The following is a 27163-nucleotide window of genomic DNA, read 5'->3' on the forward strand; positions in this document are numbered from 1 at the left end:
GCACCTGGAAGGATGCCTGGAACGTAGCAGAGCGCTGTCGGCCTCAGTGGAGTGACTGGAGGAATTGGAGCCCAGAATAGAAAACATTCAAGTCCGAGAAGACTTTCTGGAGGAGTAAATCTAACCTCCCGCGCTTCCAAACACCACTCAGAGGGTATGGGTGCCAACTCCGCTTTCTCGATCCACGCCCATCGGGGGCGGGGCCTCTACCGGAAGCCGCCCTCCCGGCGGAAGCGAGACCCGGCTGCCTAGGCCCTCCTCTCAACCTGTCCCAGCTCTTGCCCCGCCCACCCGAAAGTGGGTGAAAGGTTGGCGCTGCCAGCGCTGTGGCTGAGGCTGTGGAGCAGGACGCGTCCGGAACAGACCGACACACTTGCCGGCGAGGCCGACGGACGGACCATGGCAGAGGAAGCGAAGCCCATCAGCCCGCTCAAGAACCTGCTGGCCGGCGGCTTTGGCGGCATGTGCCTAGTATTTGTGGGGCACCCGCTGGACACGGTCAAGGTGCGAGGAGGCTGGGGCGCCGGCTGGAGGGAGGAGGCCCGGGAGGGGCGCAGAGTGCAGCGTCTCCCAGGAGGCACAGCCCAGGATAGAAGCGGGGCCCATGGGAACTTAAATGAGAAGTCTAGGGAATCTCCCTTTAACTCTTCTCGAGGATCCGAGGGGCGGGAGGAGCGGGGTCGGGGAGTGGAGGGGGGCTGTTCCTTGAGCCCCAAAGAGACAGACAGCACAGAGAGAGCAGCCTCTAACCGTCCATTAAGGGCTCTGATTTAAAGTTCTCTGTCCAGCATCCTCTCCCGACCTCGCGCCACTTCTTTGGGAACAGGAAAGAAAACCCACTCCTACCCCCCAAGCTCTGATTATCTGCAAACCTTGTAACATTACCAGCAGGATTGAAACAGGTCACCTGTTAAAGCCCTCCTCAGGGAGAGAGCTAGGCAGAGGTGCAGTTATTCTAGAGATGCCTTTTGACACATTCTCTGAGCACCCATCACCATCTCCTTCTCATTTTTCCGCTGCAGAGAAGGGGTTGGCCATCTTCAGCCTATTACCTCCTGTTAGCCTGATAGGCTTCCTGTGGAAAGTGACGATAACCTCAGAGATGGAGTCGCTTCCAAGGAAAGCAAGCGACTGATTTCTTCCAGGGCCAGGATGATCCTCACAACTCCTACATGAGGAAGCCCTAATCAAACTGAGGCTCTGGGAAGGAAACTCATCAGGGCTAGTTCCCAGGTCGTCTTCACATCCTGCCTCAACTCAGTTCCTCCCCCTGCAACACTTCTAGCAAGGCCTGCCTGGAGACCAAAGTCCCTGCCATGTAACTTAGCATTCAAAACTTTATTCGAGTTTTCTTTTCTTTTTTAAGATTTTATTTATTTATTTGACAGAAATCACAAGTAGGCAGAGAGAGAGGGAGAACCAGACTCCCTGCTGAGCTGGGAATGCATTGTGGGGCTCGATCCCAGGACTCTGGGATTATGACCTGAGCCAAAGGCAGAGGCTTTAACCCGCTGAGCCATCCAGGTGCCCCTATCTGAGTTTTCTATTGTTATTTCTGGACACACATTTGGAGGAAATTGACAGATCATGTGGAGGGTGGGAGATATCATATCTCTGGGGAGATATGAGTCTTGCAGAGTGGGAAGTCTGTGTAGAGGACTTATTAGAATATTGGTTGGGTTTCTCCCCCAGGAGATAGCTCTGGGGACACTTCCTCTTGGCAGGTTTGGGCAGCAACCTCTTTGCTGCCTTTCATCTGGGAAAGAGCTGGAGTCATTCTATAGGAAGATCAGGATTAAAACAACCAGGCTGGTTAGAGCACTGTGAAACGTGAATCAGATGTTTATTCAGCTTATGGTAAATGCTGTGTGTGTTAGTGCTTCCCAGAAAATGGTTGTTGTAGGCAGCACTGCCTGCTAAGAGAAGAATTGTCTGGTCTCTCATCCTACTGTTGATCCATGGAGCCAGACATCTTGTTAGTTCTAGGCATTTGGGACTTCTCTTGAAAGAAAACAAAACCCTTCTTGGCTGCCTTGCACAAATGTTGCTCTTAACTTCTGTATCCTCTTGCCCTTCCTCCCCACAGATGTTGCTCTCAGGAAGAGCCCAGTTATCTCTGTACCGAAGTGTAAATGACTGAAAATGTTCCCTGGTGTTTTTATCAGCCAGAAGGCCTGTTTTAAGCTTAAACAAAACCACAGATAACTGATTGCCGTCCTTTTTTTTTTTTTTTTTTTTTTATTTTTTTTTTATTTTTTTTTTTTTAAAGATTTTATTTATTTATTTAACAGACAGAGATCACAAGTAGGCAGAGAGGCAGGCAGAGAGAGAGAGGAGGAAGCAGGCTCCATGCTGAGCAGAGAGCCCGATGCGGGGCTCGATCCCAGGACCCTGGGATCATGACCTGAGCCGAAGGCAGAGGCTTTAACCCACTGAGCCACCCAGGTGCCCCGATTGCCGTCCTTTTGACCTCAGAGAGCCACATGGGCTCCAGTCAAAGCCTGGTCTAGGGGCACCTTCTAAGGTCCAAGGTCACTAGTTGTAGCCTGAGAAGGCAAGAACTAAGGTATTTCAGAGTTGGGAGTTTGGAAAGGCTGTATGGCAGGTCCCTAAGGGCTGGCTGAATTCTGACTAGAGAAGTAGAAAAACCCAGACATCTGGGCGTGGGGAGGGCAAGAGTGAAGGCAGATTACAGGCTTGGCAGTGGGAGTCAGGCTGTAAAATAAGATCAGCCCTGGGGTACTTTAATGTTCTTGCTGACTTGGTTGGAGGAGGTCATGATGGGACAAGGATGAGATTTAAACAAAATCACAAAAAGGGATGAGCAGTTTTGATACCTTTCTCCCTGCCTACCAAGCAAGGGAGGTTATGCCTGACCATGGAGGATTCGAAGGCCAATATAAGGGATTTTAGATCTAAAGCAGTGGGAGCCTCTGGAGATTTCTACCGTTCTGTCCTCTGAGTTTAGATTTGCATGTTCTCTCCATTGCCTAGAGAGTGATGCCTTATGGTGACCTATAAGGCCTTAACAAATATAAGGATAAGAGATTCTAAAGAAACAGAGGAACAGTATGCTGAAATGGTGTTTTGAAAAGGTCTGTATGATAGCAACCTGAGAAGGACTTGGAAGCCCAAGAACTCGGAGCAGGAAAAAGAGCCAGGAAATAGACTGCAGAGGTAACGGGGTGTATCAGTTATCTATTGCAGTGTAACAACTTACCCCAAAACGTACTGATATGAAACAAAAGTAGTCATTAACTCTCATAGTCTTTGTGAGGTAGGATTTTGGGGGCAGCTTAGGCAGATGTCCTGGCTCAGGGTCACTTGTGAGGTTCCGGATATTGGCTGGGATCCAGAATATGTAAAGAACTCTTGTAACTCAATAAAAAGACAAATAGGCCAATTAAAAAATGGGCAAAGGACTTAATATTTGGTGAATATCAGGCATATTTATAGAGATGGTAGGTGTTTGCTAAGAGCTGAGAGGAGAGAGGAATGGGAAGTAACTACTAATGGTGTGGCATTTCTTTTTGGGGTGATGAGAATATTCTAAATTGATTGTAAGGAAGGTTGCACAACTCAAAATACTAAAAACCATTGAATTGTGTACTTTAAGAGAGTGAATTTTTGGTATGTAAATTATACGTTAATAACACCATTAAAAAGAGATACTGAGGGCACCTGGGTGGCTCGTTGGTTTGGGCCTCTGCCCTCGGATCAGGTCATGATCTCAGGGCCCTGGAATCGAGTCCCACATTGGGCTCTCTGCTCAGCAGGGAGCCTGCTTCCCCTCTTCTCTCTCTCTGCCTGCTTCTCTGCCTACTTGTGATCTCTCTCTGTCAAGTAAATAAATAAAATCTTAAAAAAAAAAAAGATACTGAACCAGGCTGCCAGACTGGCTTAGTTGGTAGAGCGTATGACTCTTTTTAAATAAATAAAGATTTTATTTATTTGACACAGAGAGAGAGAAAGAGAGAGAGAGCACACACAGAAGGGAGAACAGCAGGCAGAGAGAGAGGAAGAAGCAGGCTCGCCGAGTAGGGAGCCTGATGTGGCACTTGATCCTAGGATCCTGGGATCATGACCTGAGGTGAAGGCAGACACTTAATGACTGAGCCACCCAGGCGCCCTGAGCATGTGACTCTTTTTTTAAAAATATTTATTTATTTATTTTAGAGAGAGAGAGAGAGAGAGAGAGAGTGTGTGTGCTCAAGCACAAGCAGGGGGAGGGGCAGAGGTATAGAGGAAGAGAAGCAGACTCCCCGCTGAGTGGGAAGCCTGATGCAGGGCTTGATCCCAGAACCCTGAGATCATGACCTGAGTCGAAATCAAGAATCAGAGAGCATATGACTCTTGATTTTGAGGTGATGAGTTTGGCTGCCATGTTGGGTATAGAATTAACTTTAAAAAAAAAAAAAAAAGAACTGAACTAAAGACAGTTCACCTCCCCCTACAATAGGTGTTGTCTGGGACTGCAGTCATCTGGATGACTTCCATGTGGTTCATTCACTTACTGGCACTTTCGTGCTGGCTGTGTCAGGAGGCCTTCTTTCCTCCGCACATGGCCTCTCTAGGCTGCTTGAGTGTCCTAATGACATGGTGTCTGACTTCTCCCAAAGCAGATAACCTGAGATAGAGATAGGCAGAAGCTGGCCTTTTTATCACCTAGCCTTGGAAGTCATATAGCATCAATACCACCACATTCTACTTGATAGAAGTGAGCTCACTTGAGTCTGGTCCACATTTAAGGGGATTGAATTAGGATTTACCTTCGAAGGGGAAAGAGCATTAAAGAATTAGTGGACATAATTGAAAACCACTACACCGTGTATGGATGGGTTAGAACTTGCCCTGGGAAAGGACTCAGATAGAGAGGAAGAAATTAGGATTCTGGAAGCATCTTGAAAGACTACTTTAACAGACTTGGTGCCCATGTCGTAACAGCAACAGGAGGTAGTCAGAGGTGATGCTATGGTTTCAAATTCTGAGAAAGAGGGTGGCTAGGTGGCTCTGGCACAAATGGCACATTCATCAGGAAGGTGAGATTCCAGAGGTGATTTGAGTAGGGATAACTTCTCCAGGCAGTTGGAAGGGCAGCCCTAAAGATGGGAAAGAAGGGGGTGCCTGGGTGGCTCAGTGGGTTAGAGCCTCTGCCATTGTCTCAGGTCATGATCCCAGGGTCCTGGGATTGAGCCCTGCGTCGGGCTCTTTGCTCAGCGGGGAGCCTGCTTCTACCTCTCTCTCTCTGCCTGCCTCTCTGCTTACTTGTGATCTCTGTCTGTCAAATAAATTAATTAATTAAAAAAAAAGATGGGAAAGAAGGTTTGGAGATGACTAAATGATAGTCATCACTGAGCAGAAGCTGAAGCCCTGCAATCTGAATTTTCTGAAATTGATGTGGACCAGATAGGTAGGGCGCTAAGCCTTGAAGAATGCCTGGAGTAGAAAAGGAGACAAAAGAGGAAGTTGTAAGAAGGGAGGTTTGAAGAAGACATAGTTTGAAGCATTGGGTATACCAGAAGGTTGAGAAGGGTGAGAACCAAGAAAAGTAGGATTAAATCCACGTTATTCCAGAATGCCTCTGTGGAGTGCCTTACCTAACCTCCAGCATGCCATCACAAATGAAAGGGGGGAGTTGGCTAGAGCTGGAGCTTTGCATCAGCCAGGCCTTATTACTGGCACATCACTTGAACTCCCTAAACCCAGTCTTCCCATCTGTAAGCTGGGAATACCTATCCCATGGGTCACTGTGGAATCGATTAAGTAAGAAATAAATGGTGTAAATAACTGGATGAAGGGGGAAAAAAAGCATGGTACTCATGACCTTTGAATGCAGACTTTGAATAAACTGGAAGAAAAAGAAGTCTGAATCTAGCAGGTAAATGAATGCCAAAGACATGTACACAGGCACAGCTTTCTCTGTTCAGAGTTTGACAGGCAGTTCTGTTTCTGGGAGATGACTGTATTTTAACTTCTGGTTTCAGGTCCGACTGCAGACACAGCCCCCGAGTTTGCCTGGACAGCCACCCATGTATTCTGGGACCTTTGACTGTTTCCGGAAGACTCTTGTTAGAGAGGTATGGTATCTAAGTGCTGGGCATTCCTCTTACTCAGAGGACCACATTCACAGAGCTGGTTTGTTATCCCTCTGCGGGGATAGCCCACAGCTCCTTCTGTCTCATCCTGCCATCCTATGCTCTCTTATGGTTGCTCTGGAGTCTTTGATAGTTCCAGCCACTGTTTTATGTTGAAGACTGAAGCTAATAAAATGGTTCTCTCATTTGGAAGGCAGAATTAGACCACAGGAAATCATTAGAGATGTGAAATGGAAGAAAATACAAATCTGGATCTCTGGTTTAATAGAGGTCAGTGTCAGAAGTTCATGTAAAGTCTTGGGGTTGCTGCCTGGCTCAGTTGGTGGAGAATGTGAATCTTGATCTCTGGGTCACGAGTTCAAGCCCTTCATTGGGCATACTTAAAAAACAAAAAAGAAAAGGAAAAGAAAGAAAGAAAGGAAAAAAGAAAAGAAAAGAAAAAAAGTGTAGTCAAAAAAGTTCATGTGGGGGGCACCTGGGTGGCTCAGTGGGTTAAGCCGCTGCCTTCGGCTCAGGTCATGATCTCAGGGTCCTGGGATCGAGTCCCGCATCGTGCTCTCTGCTCAGCAGGGAGCCTGCTTCCCTCTCTCTCTCTCTCTCTCTCTCTTTGCCTGCCTCTCTGTCTACTTGTGATCTCTCTCTGTCAAATAAATAAAATCTTAAAAAAAAAAAAAAAAGTTCATGTGAAGTCTAGAGGAAAAGTCAGGCAATCTGATGAACAGTGAGGGAGGCCGACGAGTCTTCAAACCTCTAGACAAAGACAATAAATTGGTTTGGGGTTATTGAATTACATAATAACTTTTTAGATATCTCTTAGAGTGGAAACATGAGATTTTATTTATTTCTAAATATTTATTTATTTGCGAGAGAAAGAGAGAAAAAACAGGGGGACAGCAAGCAGAGGGAGGAGAAGCAGGCTCCCCACAGAGCAGGGAGAACCCAATGTGGGACTCAATCCCAGGACCCTGGGATAATGACCTGAGCTGAAAGCAGACACTTAACTGACTGAACCACTTAGGGGCCCCTATTCATTTATTTGTTTTTAAAGATTTTATTATTTATTTGAGAAAGAGAGAGAGAAAGAAAGCATCCGAGCACGGGAGGGGGGTTAGGGGAAGAGCAGAGGGAGAGGGATAAACAGACTCCCTACTGAGCAGGGAGCCTGGCTCCATCCCAGGATCTTGGGATCGTGATGAGCTCAAAGCAGATGTTTGACTGAGCCACCCAGGCACCCCCGAAAACACAGAATTTTTAAAAAGTTTTTTTTATTAGTGATATTTATTGCTCACTTCATTAACACGTATGTTAAAAGGCCTTGTTGAGAACTTTTCCTTTGCTTCCTAAAATACAACTCTCTTATAAATACTCTGTTAAACATATAATTCTTAATAAATGTACGGAAACTGAGAAGTAGATGTCACCCAGATAAAGAGGGGCTGTTGGTAAGTGATGGGCTCAGCCCTGGGATAGAAGTTGGTCCCAGGGTTCCTGTAGGATCCATGCCGGAGATGGTGCTGCCTTTTTCTTCTGTGAGGCATTCTTATAGAATTTTGTGCTGCCCAAGAACGGAATCTGACCAGTGTTTGATTGAGGCGTTAGGGTCTGGGTCTGTTCAGAGTCCTCTGCCCTGGAGGAAGAGAGGTGGGATTACATGCCTCTTGGTCAACAAACATTGAACACCTGTTTGTGGCTTGGCAGTGTGCTGGGTCCTGGGGGCTGGTGAGAATGGCTTGTATAAACCCAACTCCCTGCAGAGTTGAATAGGCTTCCTTAATCCATATGTGTGCACGCCCCTGATTTTTGCCATGCAACTTGAGCTCTCTGCTTTCTTTCTTTCTTTTTTTTTTTTTTAAGGATTTTATTTATTTATTTGACAGACAGAGATCACAAGTAGGCAGAGAGGCAGGCAGGGAGAGAGAGGAGGAATCAGACTTTCCACAGAACAGAGAGCCTGATGTGGGGCTCTATCCTAGGACTCTGGGATCACAACCTGAGCCGAAGGCAGAGGCTTTAACCCATTGAGCTACCCAGGCACCGAGCTCTCTGCTTTCTGAAGCTACTGGAGGCCTTAGTGCTGCATGGAAATGGGTGGGCCCATGTAGTGCAAGGAAGGCTAGTGGAGTTGTCAGGAGGCATGGGTTAGGACTTGGGCGTCCTTCTCAACCCCGGTGGGGAGCTGTGGGCTTTGGAAGGACTTTGTCACATGCTGCTTTTGTAGATCCTCCTCAGAACCTTCTCTTTCCCCTTCTTTCCTGTTTACTGCCTTTGCCCTTTGTCCTCAAGAGAGCCTGCTTATAGTCTGTGGCAATGTTAGACCTTTGTAAGATCCAGGAGTGCTGACTGGTACAGCTGGCCCATGTAGAAGGCTGGTTGTGAATGTCCAGAGTCTGCAGACAGAAGGTTCTTCAGCCTGTGTCTGTGGACCCTCCCAGTGTGTAGCACCATACCGTTTCTCCTGCAGCTCTCTCTCTCTTTTAAAGATTTTTATTTATTTATTTGAGAGAGAGTGTATGCGACCATGAGCCGGGGTGGGGGGTGGACAGAGGGAAAGGGATAAGCCGACTTTGCGCTGACTGTGAGCCCAATGCGGAGCTCAATCTCAAGACTCTGGGATTAGGACCTGAGCTGAAGTCAAGAGTCCAATGCCTAATGGACAGAGCCACCCAGGTGCCCTACCTGCAGCTCTCTCTTAAGGAACAGCTTTTTTTTTTAAAGATTTTATTTATTTAGTTGAGAGAGAGCAAAAGCACAAGTAGGGGGGTAAGGATAGAAGGTGAGGGAGAGGCAGACTCCCCACTGAGCAGGGAGCCCAAAGTGGGACTCGATCCCAGGACCTGAGCTGAAGGCAGGCACTGAACCAACGGAGCCACCCAGGTGCCTGAAGGAACAGTATATATATATATATATATATATATATATATATATATATATTTTTTTTTTTTTTAAGATTTTATCTGTTTATTGAGAGAGAGTGTGTGAGTGTGTGTGAGGGTGTGCAAGTACACAAGCTGGGGGAGGGGCAGAGAGCCAAGAGCCAGATGCCCAACTGACTGAGCCACCCAGGTGCCCTTTTAATATATATTTTTTAAAGATTTTATTTATTTGGCAGACAGAGATCACAAGTAGGCAGAGAGGCAGGCAGAGAGAGAGGGGGTAGCAGGCTCCCCACTGAGCAGAGAGCCCAATGTGGGGCATCTGCATTTGCCTCAGGTGGTCCTGGGATCTAGCTGGCATCCAGCTCCTTGCTCAGCAGGGAGTCTGCTTCTTCCTCTCCCCCTGCTTGTGCTCTCTCTCTCTCTCTTTCTCAAATAAATAAATAAAATCTTTAAAAAATTATTCCTTATTTTGTATTGAAGTGATACAAACACTTGGGTTTGTTATTAAAAGGCTTGTAACAAAGTAGCAAAGTGATTTATGCCCCACTCTCCAGAGGCAACTGTTTTCAGCTCTTCCAGTTTATGCTGTTTCTATCTAAATAATATACATTTACTACTATATTTTATACGTTTTTATATGTTTTAGCTACCTGTTTGTGGTAGATGATTTTAAGTCTTACATTTCTTTATCCCTTCTTTCTGCCCTGCCCATATAATTTTATATTTTGTGGTTTAATCTAGTTCACTGTTTTCATGATTACAGCTTTTTATATGTTTAAAAGTTAATTAAGTAATATACTATGAGGCATATTTTATTTCTTGTGTGACTGTTTTTCTTGAGGTTGGGTTAGTAATTGTGTCGGGTTTTTTTGTTGTGTTTCTTTGAATCACTGTCTCTGTTATCCTGTATCTGAAAAGCTCTGTGGAGTACTTTTCTGTTTGGTTTTCCACACTGCCGAAACAGTTAAATCTGTTGTTCTATGTGAGTTGTTTTGCTTTGTTTTTCTTGAAAACATCCCTTCTGGAGTCCTCCATCTTCATACTCCCAGGTGGACTGGCTCCTTTTCAGATTGACAGTACTCAGTGCCATCCTGGAAACCCCATTCACCTCTCTTTGGTTGAACACTTGGTCTCCTGGGTCCCAAAGCTTCCTCTTCCCTGGTTTGCTAACCTTGTTTGTGGGGATATTATCTATTTGTCTATTTATTGGCTACTACATAGTTGATCTTATCACCAAACTATATTGAAAAAACTGTATTAAAAACTGAAAATTGATGTGCAGTCTTACTATTATTTCTAACAATAAAACCCCCATGTCTTAATACTTGGAAAATACAAAAACTTCTTTTTTTGTTTTTTAAAGATTTTATTTATTTACTTGACAGAGAGAGAGAGAGAGATCACATATAGGCAGAGAGGCAGGCAGAGAGAAGGGGAAGCAGGCTCCCTGCTGATCATGACCTGAGCCGAAGGCAGAGGCTTAACCCACTGAGCCACCCAGGTGCTCCCCAAAATTTCTTAATTACCTGTCATCTCATCCCAAGAAAGTCAGATCACATTGTTTTTTAGCCTGCTTTTTTAGTGGTCTCTAAGTAGACCTAGTAGTCTCTTCTCCTGTTACAGTGCGATTTAATGGCTGTGATAGCCCATTCATGGAATTCCCATAATTTGTCTTGGTAGCACCCTCATTGGGAGTTTTTTGGTCTATTCCAAAATCTTGAGAGCATATAATTGCCTGATGTCCTTCCATTTTTACGTCTCTGAGTATTTTCTTAGAATAAATTTCTCGACAGAGAATCTCCTGGTGAGAGTCTGCTGCATATTGCCGGACTGTCTTCCAGGATGAAAGCTGTTTCCAGTTTCTCCAGCAGTGTATAAGAGGACAACTATTTCTGGGGTTTTCTCCCTATTTAAAGCTCTCTTTGCTTGGAGAAGAGCTAAAGGAAGGAAGCCACAGGTTAGAGGACACACTACTCCCTCATTTCAGCAGTACGAAGGGTAGTTGTGTCTATAAACAGCTTCTGCTCTGTGATTCCTTGCAGGGCATCACGGGGCTATATCGGGGCATGGCTGCCCCCATCATTGGGGTCACCCCCATGTTCGCCGTGTGCTTCTTTGGGTTTGGTTTGGGGAAGAAACTGCAACAGAAATGCCCAGAGGATGTGCTTAGGTGAGTACTTCAGGTCAGGAGCACTTGAAGCTGTTCTGCCTGGTGATGTGACATGGGTTAAAGGGAAAAAATCTCAGCAGATAGGGAGCGGCTGTCCTCTGGGCCCCTAATCCTGGCTCCTGGTTGCTCCACATGAGGGAAGCACTGGAGTGTCTTTTGCCCTGTGAAACAAAAGGAAAAAGAAAACAACCCAAAGCCCTCCCCCGCCCTCCCTACCAGGTTGTCATAATTTCTTCTGTGAAGTAGTGTCACTGACTAGGGATATTAGTAATATCAACCCCATGGAATCAGGATGTCTGAATGCTATGTGTGTAAAATGCCACAAACAGTTCCCGGTCCTGCAGTAAAGACAGTGGCAGCCTTGTTTTCCATCACCTGGTTGGGAAAAGGGCAGTTCTCAACTTTTGTTTTACATCATTTTTATAACATGATTATAATTATTTCAAATACCAGTTTCTCTTAAGTGCAATAAATTAGTGTATCTTCTCTTCATAAACTTTAAGAAGTTGGATTTGAGTATGAAGAGGCAGATGAGTCAGGATTATAGCCCAGGATTTACAAAGTAGTTAATAAAAATAGGTCAACTTTTTTTTTTTTTTTTAAGATTTTATTTATTTGACAGACAAGAGATCACAAGCAGTCAGAGAGGCAGGCAGTGGGGGTGGGGAAGCAGGCTCCCCGCTGAGCAGAGAGCCTGTTGCGGGGCTCGATCCCAGGATCCTGGGATCATGACCTGAGCCAAAGGCAGAGCCTCTAACCCACTGAGCCCCCCCAGGCTCCCCCAAATAGGTCAACTTTTAAAAAATTAAACATTTTTAAACTTAAAAAAAAAAAGATTTTGTTTATTTGAGGGAGAGAGTGAGAGAGAGAGAGACAGCATGAGAAGGGGAAAGGTCAGAGGGAGAAACATACTCCCTTACTGAGCTACCCAGGTGCCCCCATTTTTTAACTTTTGATTCAAGTGTAGTTGACATATAATATTAGTTTTGGGTGTATAACATAGTAATTCAACAATCTTGTACATTATAAAGTGCTCACCCTGGTAAGTACAGTCACCATCTGTCACCATACAAAGTTGTTACAATATTATTGACTATATTATATTCCGTGTGCTGTACTTTTCATAAAACCAGTTTCTTGGGGGTGCAGGGGAATTCTGAATGGAAATGTGGATGGCAGGGTGGCTCATCTGAGACTTGCAAGGTGACAACTCCTGGGAGGGGCTGCAGGCAGCACAGGACCCCCAGAGGCTAGCCAGACTTGAGATCCAGGAGCTCAAAGGAGGAAGCCCAGGGTGTTATATGGTTGTTTTCTGTCACTACTGCAGGCTACAGCATGCTGAGTAAGGGTCTAGGACATAGATAGAGATGCTTGTAATGTGAAACTATTTCTGGAGTCCTTGTGACCCTTAAATGTGCCCAGCTTCTATTAACAGCCACGGGTGGCTGCAAATGTGGGCATGTATGGGGTCCTTTTGAAGCTGTATTTGACTGTTGGCAGTCCAGATATCCCATGGACACATGTCCTCTCTGAGCACTTGGTCTTCCAGCTCATGTGCCAGCTCCTAGCTATACCAGGACCATGCACTAAAACCTCCAGTGGGGTCATTGTTAGTACTTTGGCCTATGGCTTATGTTGCCTGTGCGGTCACATCAGTGTGTAGAGAAACTCCCTTCCTGCTTGAGCAAAGATTGAGACACTTGGGACCCCACCCTTATAATCCTTCTGTGTTCTAAATTCTGAACTTCAGCCCTGCCATCTTCCCCTCCCTGGAGTGGTATTTAGGGAGAGTGTGAAAATGAGCACTACCAGGACCACGGAGTGGATGCCCAAGAGGTCCAGACTCACAGATGCCAACGTGGGGTTCGGGTGGGAGGTGGCAGAAAGGGCCAGGTAGTCATAGAGTGGCTACAGAGTACCCTGCGCACACACAGAGACCCCATTTGGAGGGAAGTCCTTACTCCCAGGAGACAGGTGTGTACCTGACCTGGGGTATGGGCATCTTGCAAAGAATACTTGGTCTCATGAGGGGAAGTTCAGTTGCAGAGAGGGCTTCTCTTGAGGTAGTAGTGTGAACTGAGCCTGTGAGGGAGGCCCCGCACGAGAGCAAGTCTCTTGACTGTTACACAGTCAATCTGTGTGCTAGACTTGTCTGCCTAAGGTACATGTGTGGGCCCTGCCTGGGGTGAGAATGTGGAAAGAACAGGTCCGTTGAAACTGATGCCCTGCCAGGAGGGAAGGACCTGCAGTAGCTGTCTCCCTACCCCCATTTGACATCTGCTTTCCAGATATTGGGCTCCTTGTTGGGGGGACCTGCTTGAAGGCTCAGCAGGCAGAGGCTTGGGGTCAGGAGGGGCCTGAGTCTCTGGCGAGTAACTGAAGATTTTCAGCAACATTTTTTTTTAATTGCGGAGGCTCTTTTGAAATACTAATTATGGCTTTGTGCTCCATTGCCTCCTGGCCACCCTTGATTACTAATCCCAGAAAGAAAAGGAGATGGCAGAGTAGCACAGACAGCTGTGAGCTATAGATGCCTGGAGACTCAGTCTCCTCTGAATACTGGGCGTGGTTCATTCTTTGAGGGTCAGGGTGAGGATCTGGGTGTCTGGCCACTGGGCGACCATTCCCAGCACAGAGGGCCACAGAACCCATCACGCCTATCTGGGTACCAGCCCTGTCTGGGCCTTTCTCAGACATCCATGATGTCTAGCCCCCATCCATGATGGTGTCCTGCTTGTGTCTTGGCTTAAAATGTTCTCAGAGCCTTGGTGGTCCAGAGGAAGTGATACTGGGGGAGAACTGGGGTCAACTGAGACCCAGACCTTGAGTTAGAGGCTTTTCCCCACCACCCTGAATTTTACAAATGGGAAATCAAGGCTCAGTGAAGCCTAAAATGTTGTGTGTAGTCATGGTGCAGGGCAGGCCCAGGGAGGGAACTGGGTCTCACTATAAAGTTCCTCCCATGGGCGAGGACATCTGAGGTGTGCTGGGGGTGGGGGGTTGGGACGTTGGGGGGGAGTGTGGGGGCCTTGTTGACCAAGCTCATACTGTTCTTTTTTTTTTTTTTTAAAGATTTTATTTATTTTTTTGACAGAGGGAGAGAGATCACAAGTAGGCAGAGAGGCAGGCAGAGAGAGAGGAGGAAGCAGGCTCCCTGCTGAGCAGAGAGCCAGATGCGGGGCTCGATCCCAAGACACTGAGATCATGACCTGAGCCGAAGGCAGTGGCTTAATCCACTGAGCCACCCAGGCGCCCCATCATACTGTTCTTGACACTGAGAAATTTGCCCTGGGAAATTTGACATCAGAATACGCCTAGAACATGGCTTTTGTGCAAAATAGGACTTATTTGTGCTGGGCTTCTGCCTAGTCAAGTGCTTATTTATTATTTTTTCTTCTTAATTTAAATTCAAGTTAGTTAACAGAGAGTATAGTGTTGGTTTAAGTAGTAGAAGTTAGTGATTCTTCACTTACTTATAACACCCAGTCCTCATCCCAACAAGTGCCCTCCTTAATGCCCATCACCCATTTAGTGAATCCTCTAACCCCCTATTTTTTCTTAGAAAGTCATCCTCTTTGCTGGGATTGCCTCTGTCCTGGGTAGTTAGTCACCGGTGTTTGCCTCTGGTTTTTGTTTTCAATACAGCTACCCCCAAATATTTGCAGCTGGGATGTTGTCTGGTGTATTCACCACAGGAATTATGACCCCTGGAGAACGGATCAAGTGCTTGTTACAGGTAAGGGGTGGGATCTGGGGTTTGGGGGTTGTCATCTGGGGGGAGGCGGCTAGCTTTTTCCATTCAGTGTGCAATTTTGTGTGGATGTTTATGTCCTTTCACCCTTTATAAAGGCTTCAGATCAGGTGTGCAAAACAGTTTCAAGGTTTTCAGGAACATGGAAGCAATCGTAGTAGAATCGAGAACCAGGACAGTATAACAAACCAACCAAAATGTCACACCTGTGACGTGTCATTCCAGACTTATCCACTCTTATTAACAGCTACTTCAGGACCTCTGAAAGGTGAGTCATGTCTGGTCAGAGGTGGAAGGGAGGCTACTTCTGCCCATTGTATCTTATGTCTCTACAGTTGCCCAAATTCTCAGTGCAGCACTGACTTTGGAGTGCCTGGCCTTTCAGAGCCCACGGCTATGAACTGGCTGCCTGCCTTACCACACAGGGCTCCTTTTAAAACAACAACAAAAAAGTTACTGCTATTTTCTTCTAATGGTTGAAGTAATTTAACACACCATTCTTGCTAGAAAATTTGGATAATGCAGAGAAGCACAAAGAAAAAAATGTATTTCTCACCCATGATACCATCCCACTGAGGTAACCACTGTTAGGGTTTCTTTGTGAATTCTGATCTTTTTGGTAAACATGTATATTAAGAAATACTAACTTTTGAAATAAAATTGGGGTCATGTAATGCATTAGTTTTATGACGTGCTTTTTTCATTTGATGTATCCTAATTTTTTGTGTGGTTATTTTTCTGAAGCATTGTGTTCTGTGTATTATTTCATTACATGGCTGTCATTTGCCCAAAAATCCCTTATCTAGGGGCAGGACAAATTATATATGATAGTGAAGATTTTGCTAAATAAGTGTTTGTGTATGTACCTGATTATTTTCTTAGAGTAAATGTCTAGACTTGAAATTATTATGTTTAAAGGTATATACTTTTTTAAAAAGATGTATTTACTTATTTTAGGGAGAGAATGAGGGGGAGGGACAGAGGGGGAGGGAGAGAGAATTCCAGGCAGACTCCATGTTGAGCATGGAGCCTGAGATGGGGCTCAATCTCATGACCTTGAGATCATGACCAAAACCAAGAGTTGGATGCTTAACTGACTGTGCCACCTGGGCACCCCATAAGATGTATACTTAAAAAATAAAAAGTGGGCTGCTGGGTGGCTCAGTGGGTTAAGCCTCTGCCTTCAGCTCAGGTCATGATCTCAGGGTCCTGGGATCGAGTCCCCCATAGGGCTTTGTGCTCAGCAGGGAGCCAGCTTCCCCCTCTCTGCTTCCTCTCTGCCTATTTGTGATCTCTCTCTCTGTCAAATAAATAAATAAAATCTTTTTTAAAAAAATGTGTGTTGGGGCACCTGGGCGGCTCAGTTGTTAAGTGTCTCCCTTTGACCCAGGTCACTATCCCAGGGTCCTGGGATCGAGCCCCACGTTGGGCTCCCAGCTTGGCGGAGAGCCTGCTTCTCCCTCTCTCATGCTTCTCCCTCTCTCTCTCCCCCTGCTTGTGTTCCCTCTCTCGCTGTGTCTCTCTCTGTCAAATAAATAAATAAAATCTTAAACAACAAAAAAAGTGTGTGTGTGTGTGTGTGTGTGTTTTAAAAGATTTTATTTATTTATTTGTCAGAGAGTGGGCACACACAGGGGAAGCAGCAGGCAGAGGTAGAAGCAGGCTTCCCGCTAAGCAAGGAGCCCCATGTGGGACTCTATCCAGGACCCCGGGATCATGACCTGAGCTGAAGGCAGACAATGGACTGAGCCACTGACATATCCCTAAAAAAAAAAGTTTTTAATACCTATTACCGAATGATCCCCCTATATTGGCCTGTCACTGTCACTTTCTATTCCAGTCAATAATAAAAGAGCAACCACTTACCAGCAAACTCTGCATCATCTAATTTACAATCTCTGCCAGTGAAAAATTGGCATTGTTTTAAATTTTCATGCTTTTAAATGGTGGTGAGGTTAATTATTTTGATGAATATTCATTGTTTGTATTTTTCCATTGTGAAGTTCCTCTTTGTGTTCTTTGCTCATTTGTTTTTTGACTTACAAAAGCTTTGAATTGTTAATTACTTACTGTACCGGGCAAGCCTGTTTCATGGTTTGCGTTTGTCATTTAACTTTGTATATTTTTTTTAGCTTTTGACAGTAGAAGCTTTATTACAATTTTGTGTATTTTTTAAATTAAACTTTTTAAAAAAGATTTTATTTATTTATTTGCCAGAGAGAGAGAGAGAGAGAGAGAGCGATCGAGAACAGGCAGGCTGAGTGGCAGCAGAGGCAGAGGGAGAAGCAGGCTCCCTGCTGAGCAAGGAGCCCAATGTGGGACTCAATCCCAGGACGCTGGGATCATGACCTGAGCCGAAGGCAGCTGCTTAACCAACTGAGCCACCCAGGCGTCCCTAAATTAAACTTTTTATTTTGAGACAATTTTAGATCTCTGGGCAGTTGTAAAAAATAATACAAAGGAAAAAATCATAATAATCAGAGAGATTGGGAATAAAGATGGTTTAAACATTCATGTTCAGAAGTTTTTCTTTCTTTTCTTTTCTTTCCTTTATTTCCTTGAGAGGGAGAGAATGAGAGAGAGAGAGAGAGAGCACAAGAGGGGAAAGGTCAGAGGGAGAAGCAGACTCCTTCCTGAGCAGGGGGCCCAATGCGGGACTCGATCCTGAGACTCCAGGATCATGACCTGAGCCGAAGGCAGTTGTTTAACCAACTGAGCCACTCAGGCGCCCCCAGAAGCTTTTCTAAGAAAGTAAGTTTTCATTTCTCTGGGATAAATGCCCAAGAGTACAAATTGAGTCATATGGTAGCTGCATGTTTATTTTTTAAAGAAACTGCCAAACTGTTGCTTAGTTTTTGATATTTTATATTCCTGCCAGCAATGAATGAGTGGTCCAGTTTCTCTGCATCCTTGCCAACGTTTAGTGCTGTCACTATGTTTAATTTTAGCCATCCTGATAGGTGTGTAGTAATATCTCATTTTAATTTGTATTTACCTAACAGCTGAAGATGTTGAACATCTTTTCAATGCTTATTTGCTGTGTATCCTCTTAGGTGAAATGTCTGTTCATGTTTTTGTCTGTTTTCTAATTGAATTTTTTTTTATTGCATTTTGAGAGTCCTTTATTCTAGAAACTAGTCGTTTGACATATACATGATTTGCAAATATTTTCTCCCAGTTTATAGTTTGTCTTTTCATCCTCTTAACAGAGTCTCTCTCTCTCTCTCTTTTAAGATTTTATTTATTTATTTGACAGAGAGAGATCACAACCAGGCAGAGAGGCAGGCAGAGAAAGAGGGCGAAGCAGGCTCCCCACTGAGCAGAGAGCCTGATGCGTGGCTTGATCCTAGGACCCTGAGATCATGACTTGAACTGAAGGAGGCTTTAACCTTTGGCTTTAACCCACTTTAACCCACTGAGCCACCCAGGTGCCCCAACAGAGTCTCTTTTTAAAAAGATTTTATTCATTTGTTTTATTTGAGAGAGAGAGAAAGAGTGAGAGTGAGAGAAAGAGAGAGAGAGCATGTGCTTGAGCAAGGGGAGGGGCAGAGGGAGAGGGAGAGAGAATCCCAAGGAGACTCTGCACTGAGTGTGGAGCCCCATGTTGGGCTGGATCCTAAGATCCCAAGATCATGACCTGAGCTGAAGTCAGGTGCCCCCAAATTAAAATTGTTTGCTCAAAATACTCTCTTAAGGGGCACCTGGGTGGCTCAGCTGGTTAGGTGCCCAACTCTTGGTTTTGGCTCAGGTCGTGATTGTCAGTTGTTGACATCGAGCCCTGTGCAGCCCTGCCCATTGTTGGGCTCTGTGCTCAGTGGGAAGTCTGCTTGATATTCTCTCCCTCTCCCTTTTCCCCTCCCCAATTCGTGTTCTATCTCTCCCTCAAATAAATAAATAACATTTTTTTTAAAAGATTCTATTTATTTATTTGACAGAGAGAGGAGAGACACAGCATGAGAGGAAACACAAGGTGGGGGGTGGGAGAGGGAGAAACAGGCTTCCCGCCGAGCAGGGAGCCCAATGCGGGGCTCGATCCCAGGATCCTGGGATCATGACCAGAGCCAAAGGCAGATACTTAATGACTGAGCCACCCAGGTACCCCTCAAATAAATAAATCTTTAAAAAAAATCAATTGGGCATATTTGTGTGCATACTCTTTTGTTCTGTATTTTCTTTCATTGATTTTATGTGTTTATCCCTTCACTAATACTACAGTCTTGATTAATACAGGCATATACTAAGTCTTAAAATTTAGTAGTCTGATCCCTCCAACTTTATTCTTTAAAAAAACAAAACAAACTTGTTCTGGCTATTCTATTTCCTTTGTATTTTCATATAAACTTTAGGATGACCTAGAAAATTAAGGGGCATCTGGGTGGCTCAGTAGGTTAAGCGTCTGCCTTCAACTTGGGTCATGGTCCCTCCTGGGGTTGAGTTCCATGTGGGGCTCCTAGGAAGGGAGTCTGCTTCTCCCTCTGCCTCTCCCTCCTGGCTTGTGCTAGCTTGCTTTCTCTCTCTCTCAAATAAATAAAATCTTTTTTTTTTTTTTTTAGATTTTATTTATTTATTTGACAGACAGAGATCACAAGTAGGCAGAGAGGCAGACAGAGAGAGAGGGGGAAGCAGGTTCCCTGCTGAGCAGAGCGCCCGATGTGGGGCATGATCCCAGGACCCTGGGACCATGACCTGAGCTGAAGGCAGAGGCTTTAACCCACTGAGCCACCCATGCACCCCTCAAATAAATAAAAATCTTTAAAAAAAAAAAGAAAATTGGGAAAAATCTTGCTAAGACTTATGTTAAATCTATAGGCCATTTTGGATGGAATTGACTTATTACTTTGAGTCTTCCAATCCATGGACATAGTATATCTTTCCATTTATTTAGAACTTTAAATTTCTTTCATCAGCACTATGTAATTTTCAGCATATTAGTCCTGTACGTGTTTTCTTATATTAGTTCCTAAGTCTTCTCTCTTTTTTGACTTTGAAAAATTGCACTGTGAATGGTACTGTAATTTTAATTTTGTTATCTACATGTTCATAGCTAGTTTATAGAAATACAGTTGATTTTTGTATGTTAATCTTATGTCATGTGACCTTCCTGAATCCCTTGTTAGTTCTAAGGTTGTTTTTTTTTTTTAAATAGAATCAGTGAGATTTCTTTTTTTTTTTAATTTTAAGATTTTATTTATTTATTTGACAGACAGAGATCACAAGTAGGCAGAGAGGCAGGCAGAGATAGAGGGGGAAGCAGGCTCCCCGCTGAGCAGAGAGTCCGATGTGGGGCTCTCAGTGAGATTTCTTATGTATAGAGTCATGTCATTTGCAAATAGGGAGTTTTATTTCCTCATTTCTGATCTGTTTAACCTTTATTTCCTTATTTCACTGGCTAGAACTTGTAGAACTATGTTGAATAAGAATGACAAGAATGGACATTTTTGCCTTGTCCCCACTCTTACAGAGAAGTATTCATTATTTCATTATTAAATATGTTAGATGTTTTTTTTTTTTTTGTAGATGCTCTTTATCAAGTTGAGAAGTTTACCTTCTTTTACTCTTTTTTTCTGAGAATTTTATCATGAATGGATATTGACTTTTGTCAGATACTTTTCTGCATTGATTGATGTAATCGCAATGTGGTCTTTCTTTAACCTGTTAACTTTGCATTACTGGAACAAACCCACCAACCTGAACATGTTGTATGATTCTTTTTGTATATTGCTGAATTCTATTTACTTACGTTTTGTTAAAGATTTTTACAGCTATAGTCATGAAAGATTATTAGTCTGTCATTTTTTTTCTGTATTATTTTATCTGGTTTTGGTTTCAGGATAATATTATTTTCATAAAAAGAATTAGGAAGTGTTCCCCCTTCTGTTTTTGGAGGGAGATTGTATAGAATTGGTGTTAATTCTTTAAACATTTGATAGAGTTTTATGATGAAACCATCTAGGCTTAGGGATTTGGGGAGGTGTTTTAAAATTATGAATCCAATTTTCTTAATAGTTGCAGGGCTATTCAAATTCCTTACTTCATGTTGGGCAAATTGTGGTAGTTTATGTTTTTGTTTTTTCATCTGTGTTGTCAAATTTGTCTGTGTAGAGTTGTTTGTAGCATTCCCTTATCATCCTTTTGATGTCTACAGGGTCTGTGGTGATATCTTCTGTTTTATTCCTGGTATGGTAATTTGTGATTTTTCTTTCTTTTTTGTCAGCTTCACTAGAGGTTTGTTAATGTTTTTGATTCTTTCAAGAAAACAACTCTTTGTTTTATTGATTTCCTCAACTCTTTTTCTGTTTTCTATTACATTGGTTTCTGCTCATATCTTTATTATTTCCTTCCTTTTGCTTGTTTTTGGTTTAGTTTTCTTTTCTTTTTTTTTTTTTTTTTAAGATTTTATTTATTTATTTGACAGAGATCACAAGTAGGCAGAGAGTCAGGCAGAGAGAGAAGGGGAAGCAGGCTCCCTGCCGAGCAGAGAGCCCCATGTGGGGCTTGATCCCAGGACACTGAGATCATGACCCGAGCCGAGCCGAAGGCAGCGGCTTAATCCACTGAGCCACCCAGGCGCCCCCATAGTTTGCTTTTCTTTTTGAAGGGTTTTTTAGGTGAGAGCTTAGATGGTTGATTTGAGTCTTTTCCTCTTTTCTAATGTATGCAGTTAGTGCTAATGGCTTTCCTCTTAGCAGTGCTTTAGTTGTGTCTCACAAACACACACACACACACACACACACACACATATATGTGTGTGTGTGTATTTTTAAAAATTTATTTACTTATTTAAGTAATCTCTGTACCCAGCATAGGAGTCAGACTCACAACCCCGAGATCAGCAGTTGCATGCTTTCCCATCTGAGCCAGCCAGGCACTTCTAACTTACGTATTAATTGCCAATTAGTTCAGTGTGTTTTCTAATTTCCTTTGAGACTTCCTTTTTGAATTATTTAGAAGAGTGTTGTTTAATTTCCAAGTATTAGAGATTATTGATTTCTAGTTTAAGCCCATTGTGATCAGAAGACATAACTGTATTATTTAAAATCTTTTTAAGTGGGGCGCCTGGGTGGCTCAGTGGGTTAGGCCTCTGCCTTTGGCTCAGGTCATGATCCCAGGGTCCTGGGATCGAGCCCCACATCGGGCTCTCTGCTCAGCAGGGAGCCTGCTTCCTCCTCTCTCTCTGCCTGCCTCTCTGCCTACTTGTGATCTCTGTCTGTCAAATAAATAAATAAAATCTTTAAAAAAATAAAATAAAATAAAATCTTTTAAAGTTCTTGAAGCTTGTTTTATGCCTGTGGTCTATCCGGTATGTTCCATGGACACTTGATTTTTAGTGTATGTGCTGCAGAAGTGAGTACTCCATGGACACTTGAAAGGAATGTGTATTCTGCTCTCATTTGGTGGAGGGTTCTGTAAATGTCACTTACATCCTGTTGGTTGATGGTATTGAGTTCTTCTCTGTCTTTGCTGGTTTTCAGTCTTTTTGTTTTACCAGTTTGTCGATAGAGGGAGTTGAAATCTCCAAATATAATTGCTGGTTTGTCTATTTCTCCTTTTAGTGCTATCAGTTTTGTTGCACGTCATTTGTAGATTTCTTGTTTATTACATACACATTTTGGATTGCTGTGTCTTCTTGGTAGATTGACCCTTTTATTACTATATAATGTCCCTCATAGTATCATTATGCAACATCCTGTAATTTTGCTTACTATGTTCTTGCTTCCTTCCCTGATGTTTCAGGGTTCCTTCTTTCATTTTTCTGTGTAGAGAACTTCCTTTCACTATTTTGGGGGGGGCAGATATTCTTTTGGGGTAGGTCTTCTTTTGGTGATAGATTCTTAGTTCTCCTTTATCTAAGAATGCCTGACTTCCCATTTATTTCTGAAGTATATTTTTGCTAGACGTAGGATTCTGAGTTGACAATTCTTTTCTTTCAGTACCTGGAAGATACTGTGCCATTTCTTTCTATCGTCCCTAGTTTCTGTGGTCTTTCTGATTGTTTAGGTAAGGTGTCATTTTCCTCTAGCTGATCTTAAGATTTCTTCTTCTTTTTTTTTTTTTTTAGATGGGAGGAAGGGCAGAGGCAGAGGGAGAGAGAGAATCTTAAGCGGGGCTTAATGCAGTGCTCGATCTCACAACCCTGAGATAACCTGAGCCAAAAATCAAAAGTCAGATGCTTAACTGAATGCTTAACTGACTGAGCTACCCAGGCACCCCAAGAATTTTTTCTGTATCTTTAGTTTTCAGAAGTTCATTTTTGATGTGTCATTGCATGCACTTACTTGGGTTTTTTCTGTTTAGTATTTGCTCAGCTTCTTGAATCTGTGTGTATGTTTTGCCACATTGAGAAAGTTTTAGGAACCTTTTGGCAATGATTTCTTCAAGTACCTTTTCAGTCCTGTTGTCTTTTCTTCTCTCCTTCTGGGACCCCGAGGCCACAAATACTAGATTTTTTTGTTATAGTCACAGAAGTCTTGAGGTTCTGTTCAATCTGTTTTGGTCTGTTTTCTTCCTGTTGTTCAGACTGGGTATTATCCATTGTTGTGTTTTCCAGTGTTTTTTTTTTTCTCTCTTGCCTCTGTTCTGCTCTTTTTTTTTTTTTTTTTTTAAGATTTTATTTATTTATTTGAGAGAGGGAAAGAATGAGGGGGGTGGGGCAGAGGGAGAGGGAGAAGCAGACTCACTGCTGAGCAGGGAGCTGGAGCAGGGGCTCAATTCAGGGCTCAATCCCAGGACTCATAGAGCTGAAGGCAGATGCTTGACCAACTGAGCCACCCAGGCTCACCTCTGTTCTGCTCCTGAGTGAGCCATCCACTGAGCTTTTTATTTTGGTTATGTTTTTCTTTTTCCCTTTTCTTTTTCCAGTTGTATTTTTCAGTTATATGGTTTCCATTTGGTTCTTCCTTACATCTTCTATTTCCGTGCTAAGACTTTATTTGTTTGGTGTGCTTTTCCATATTTTCATTTGTTTCAAGCATATTTTTACTTATTGAAGGATTTTTACCGTGGCTGCTTTAAAATCTTTGTCAGATAAACAAAAACCCAAAACAAAACAAATATTTGTCAGATAACAGTAACATCTCTGTTATCTTTTGCTTGTCTTTTTCCTTTCAGTTTGAGGTCTAGCTGGTTTGGGGTATGATGAGTGATTTTCAGTTGAAACCTGGTTATTTGCATGTTATATAAATAATGTATTTTCTATTTTAGCTGGCTTTTTCCAGCAGGAAAGGGAAGAATGCTGCCTTGTTATTGCCAGGTGGAGATAGAAGTGTAGGTTCCCGACTTGGCCTCTGTTGGCACCTCAGGGTGGGGCACTTCTTTTTACTGCTGGGTGGGTGTGGGAGTTCCAGCGTCTCCACTGACCCCATCCGATAGGAGGGTCCTGGTTACTGGCTGTCAGGGATGAAAGTCCTAGTTCCCTACCTGGCCTTCTCCGACTCCACCCTGACAGCATGTTGGGTGCCTTGTTAGAGCCCTGAAAGGGTGGAAGTCCAAGTTCCCCACTTGGTGTTTGCTGGTGTGGTTTTGTTTTATGGTGTATGGCTAGAGTTGAGTATTTATTGTCTAAAACTTTTTTTATCTTTCTAAGCTGACCCTTTCTTGGTCCTTTGTCTAGAGAACACAGGCTTTTGTTGGGGCTTCTTTCTGGTCTATGCTTGTTCGCATTTCTGGATTGCCAGTTTCCTCAGCCCCAGATCTGAGATATATCAGAAAGAAAATCCAAGGAACTCACCACCAAGTCATTCCTCAAGTTCAGAGTCTCCTAGCCAGTCTCTCTTTTGCTTTGGGCTTTCAGAGTCTTCTCATTTTTGCTTTAAAAATAAAGTCTAGGGTTTTTGACAGCTCTTTCTGCCCACGGGTCCTGTCTCATGCTTTAATAAAACCACCTTTTTTGCCCCCCCCCCAATTAAATAAAAATAACATCTGGGGTTTTTTGTTGCACTTCAGCAGGGAGAATTTATATTTCCAACTCAGGCTTTTCCTGAACTCCATACTAGTTTATCCAACATTTCCATTTGGATGCTAATAGGCACCTCAGTGTCATCATGTGCAAAAATGAGCTCCTAGTCTTCTCCAATAACTGCTCCACCTACAACCTTCTCCACATCAGTTGTGGCAACCATACTTCTAGTTGTTCGGCTCTAAATCACAGGAGTCATCCGAGATGCTTCTCTTTTCTCACCATACATGTCCCATCTATTGAACAGTTAAGCTTGCTTTCAGCGTATGCCAGGTCTATCCCTTCTCATCCCTCCATTTGCAGCCACATTGCTCCAGGTCACCTTCATCACATAACAGTGAGAAGATTCTCACAATAAGATATCAATTCCATACCGATCCTCTTTGGCCCCCACGTCACCGTGAGTCAGCTCCAGTGTCCTCTGGTCACGTGGGTCTCCTTGCTGTTCCTCAGACATACCAGATTTACATGTGCCCAGATCATTGGGGGAAGTTATATTTTAAAAAGCCATTACTATTTGATTGACATTGTCTTAAATTTATTATTTTTAGAAAAATTGAAGTCTTTCCAAGGAAAAACTTTCCTAACCAGAATGATGACTCTATTCATCTCTCTCTCTCTCTTTTTTTTTTTTATGTCCCTTGGAGTGCTTTAGAGTTTTATTTATGCAAATCCTATTACTGTTTGACGCACATCTATTTTATTGCTATTTAGGATAGGATTCCTTCAGGCTCTCTGCTCGGCAGGGAGCCTGTTTCCCTTCTTCTCTCTCTGCCTGCCTCTCTGCCTATTTGTGATCTCTGTCTGCCAAATAAATAAATAAAATCTTAAAAAAAAATATCTTTAGAATAGGATTCCTCCACATTATTTTCAAATTGTTATTGCTGGTATGTAGGAAAATTATTGAACTTATATGTTTATTTCATGTTTCTCCTTGGAACTGTTAAGGCTTAACTCTCCACTTTTTTTTTTTTTAAGATTTTATTTATTTGACAGACAGAGATCACAAGTAGGCAGAGACAGGCAGAGAGAGAGAGAGGAGGAAGCAGGCTCTCCAATGAGCCAAGAGCCTGGTGCGAGGCTCGATTCCAGGACCCTGAGATCATGATCTGAGCCGACGGCAGAGGCCTTAACCCACTGAGCCACCCAGGTGCCCCTTAACTCTCCAGCTTTAATTATTCTTTGGTTGATGCCTCTGTGTGTTGTGATTCCTCTTGGCTCTGTACTCGCTGTGGATCTTGTGTGGGGTTCTTTGTCTCAGATCTTTTCTGGAATTACCCCTGCCTGCCTTACTCAAGCTCTTGTGTCTTAGGGCCTGGATCCCTGAGACTGGTATGGGGGCCTCTCCTTGCTCTTCCCCCAGCTCTGCACAGGATCTGTGTCATGGCACTTAGAGCTCTGAACAGCTCTTTCCTGTTCACCTTTCCTTGACCGAGCTTCCCGATCTCTGAGAGCTTGGGATAGATTTGGTGCTCAATGGATATTTGTTGAAGGAATAAGTGAACGACCTTCCAACTGGCTTTATCGGGAATGCTCTTGTTTTTGAGAGTGTTCCTCCACATATTTTCCAGCTCCTCTGTTGACTTTTTTCTTGTGTGTGGATACTTTGTGATATTTTCATTTAACCTTATTTCCCAGTGATTTCCACCAATATTCTATGTTCCAAATAACTAGCAGTTTGACAGAGCAGTCTTTCATTGGTCTAATAATGACCACTCCCACACTCACCTTGTAATCTGTAACCTGCTGAGCCTGTGACTCTGATGTTGCTGCTACTGACTTGATGACTTTTTCCTCCCTCTTAGATTCAGGCTTCTTCGGGAGAAACCAAGTACAGTGGGGCCTTGGACTGTGCCAAGAAGCTATACCAGGAATCTGGGATCCGAGGCATCTACAAAGGGACAGTGCTTACCCTTATGCGAGGTAACCTTCTAGGTTTTCCACCTGAGGTCACCTTGCGGGGGGAGCTCATCTGAGGAGGGCTTGCCACAGAGGGTCTTACCTGTATCCCCGGATTAGCCTTGGCATTGTACAGGCTACACTTCTGACTGGCGTGGTGTGTCCTGTTTTTTGGGCAGTATCACCCCTGGCCAGCATGGACACAAATGAGGATGGGAGGACCTGTATCCTTTTGGCAGGCTGGCCCTCAAGGATGCAACTCAAGATAGTGCCAGTTACAGGGGAGTGGCTAGTAGATAGCAGTCGTGGCTGGAGGGATGAGGGACAGTGGGGCTCTCCCTGGTTTCAAGAGGCATGTGCTGCTGGGGTGGCAGTCAGAGAGGCAGACACAGCCTCACCGCTGTCCTGCTGTAGCTG

General features: G+C 43.8%; 1 protein-coding gene across 1 annotated transcript in view; it reads left to right on the forward strand.

The window, feature by feature from the left end:
* The first annotated feature begins 276 nt into the window (after positions 1-276).
* SLC25A20 (solute carrier family 25 member 20) overlaps positions 277-27163 on the forward strand; it is a 29877-nt gene continuing 2990 nt past the window's right edge. The window contains exons 1-5 of the mRNA XM_047694462.1: positions 277-504; positions 5985-6077; positions 11014-11141; positions 14787-14877; positions 26653-26770. Of these exons, the coding sequence (XP_047550418.1) occupies positions 400-504; positions 5985-6077; positions 11014-11141; positions 14787-14877; positions 26653-26770 (535 nt within the window). The 5' untranslated portion in view covers positions 277-399. The remainder of the gene's footprint in view (positions 505-5984; positions 6078-11013; positions 11142-14786; positions 14878-26652; positions 26771-27163) is intronic.

This window comes from Lutra lutra, chromosome 1, assembly GCF_902655055.1.
Source record: "Lutra lutra chromosome 1, mLutLut1.2, whole genome shotgun sequence".
Taxonomy (NCBI): Eukaryota; Metazoa; Chordata; class Mammalia; order Carnivora; family Mustelidae; genus Lutra; species Lutra lutra.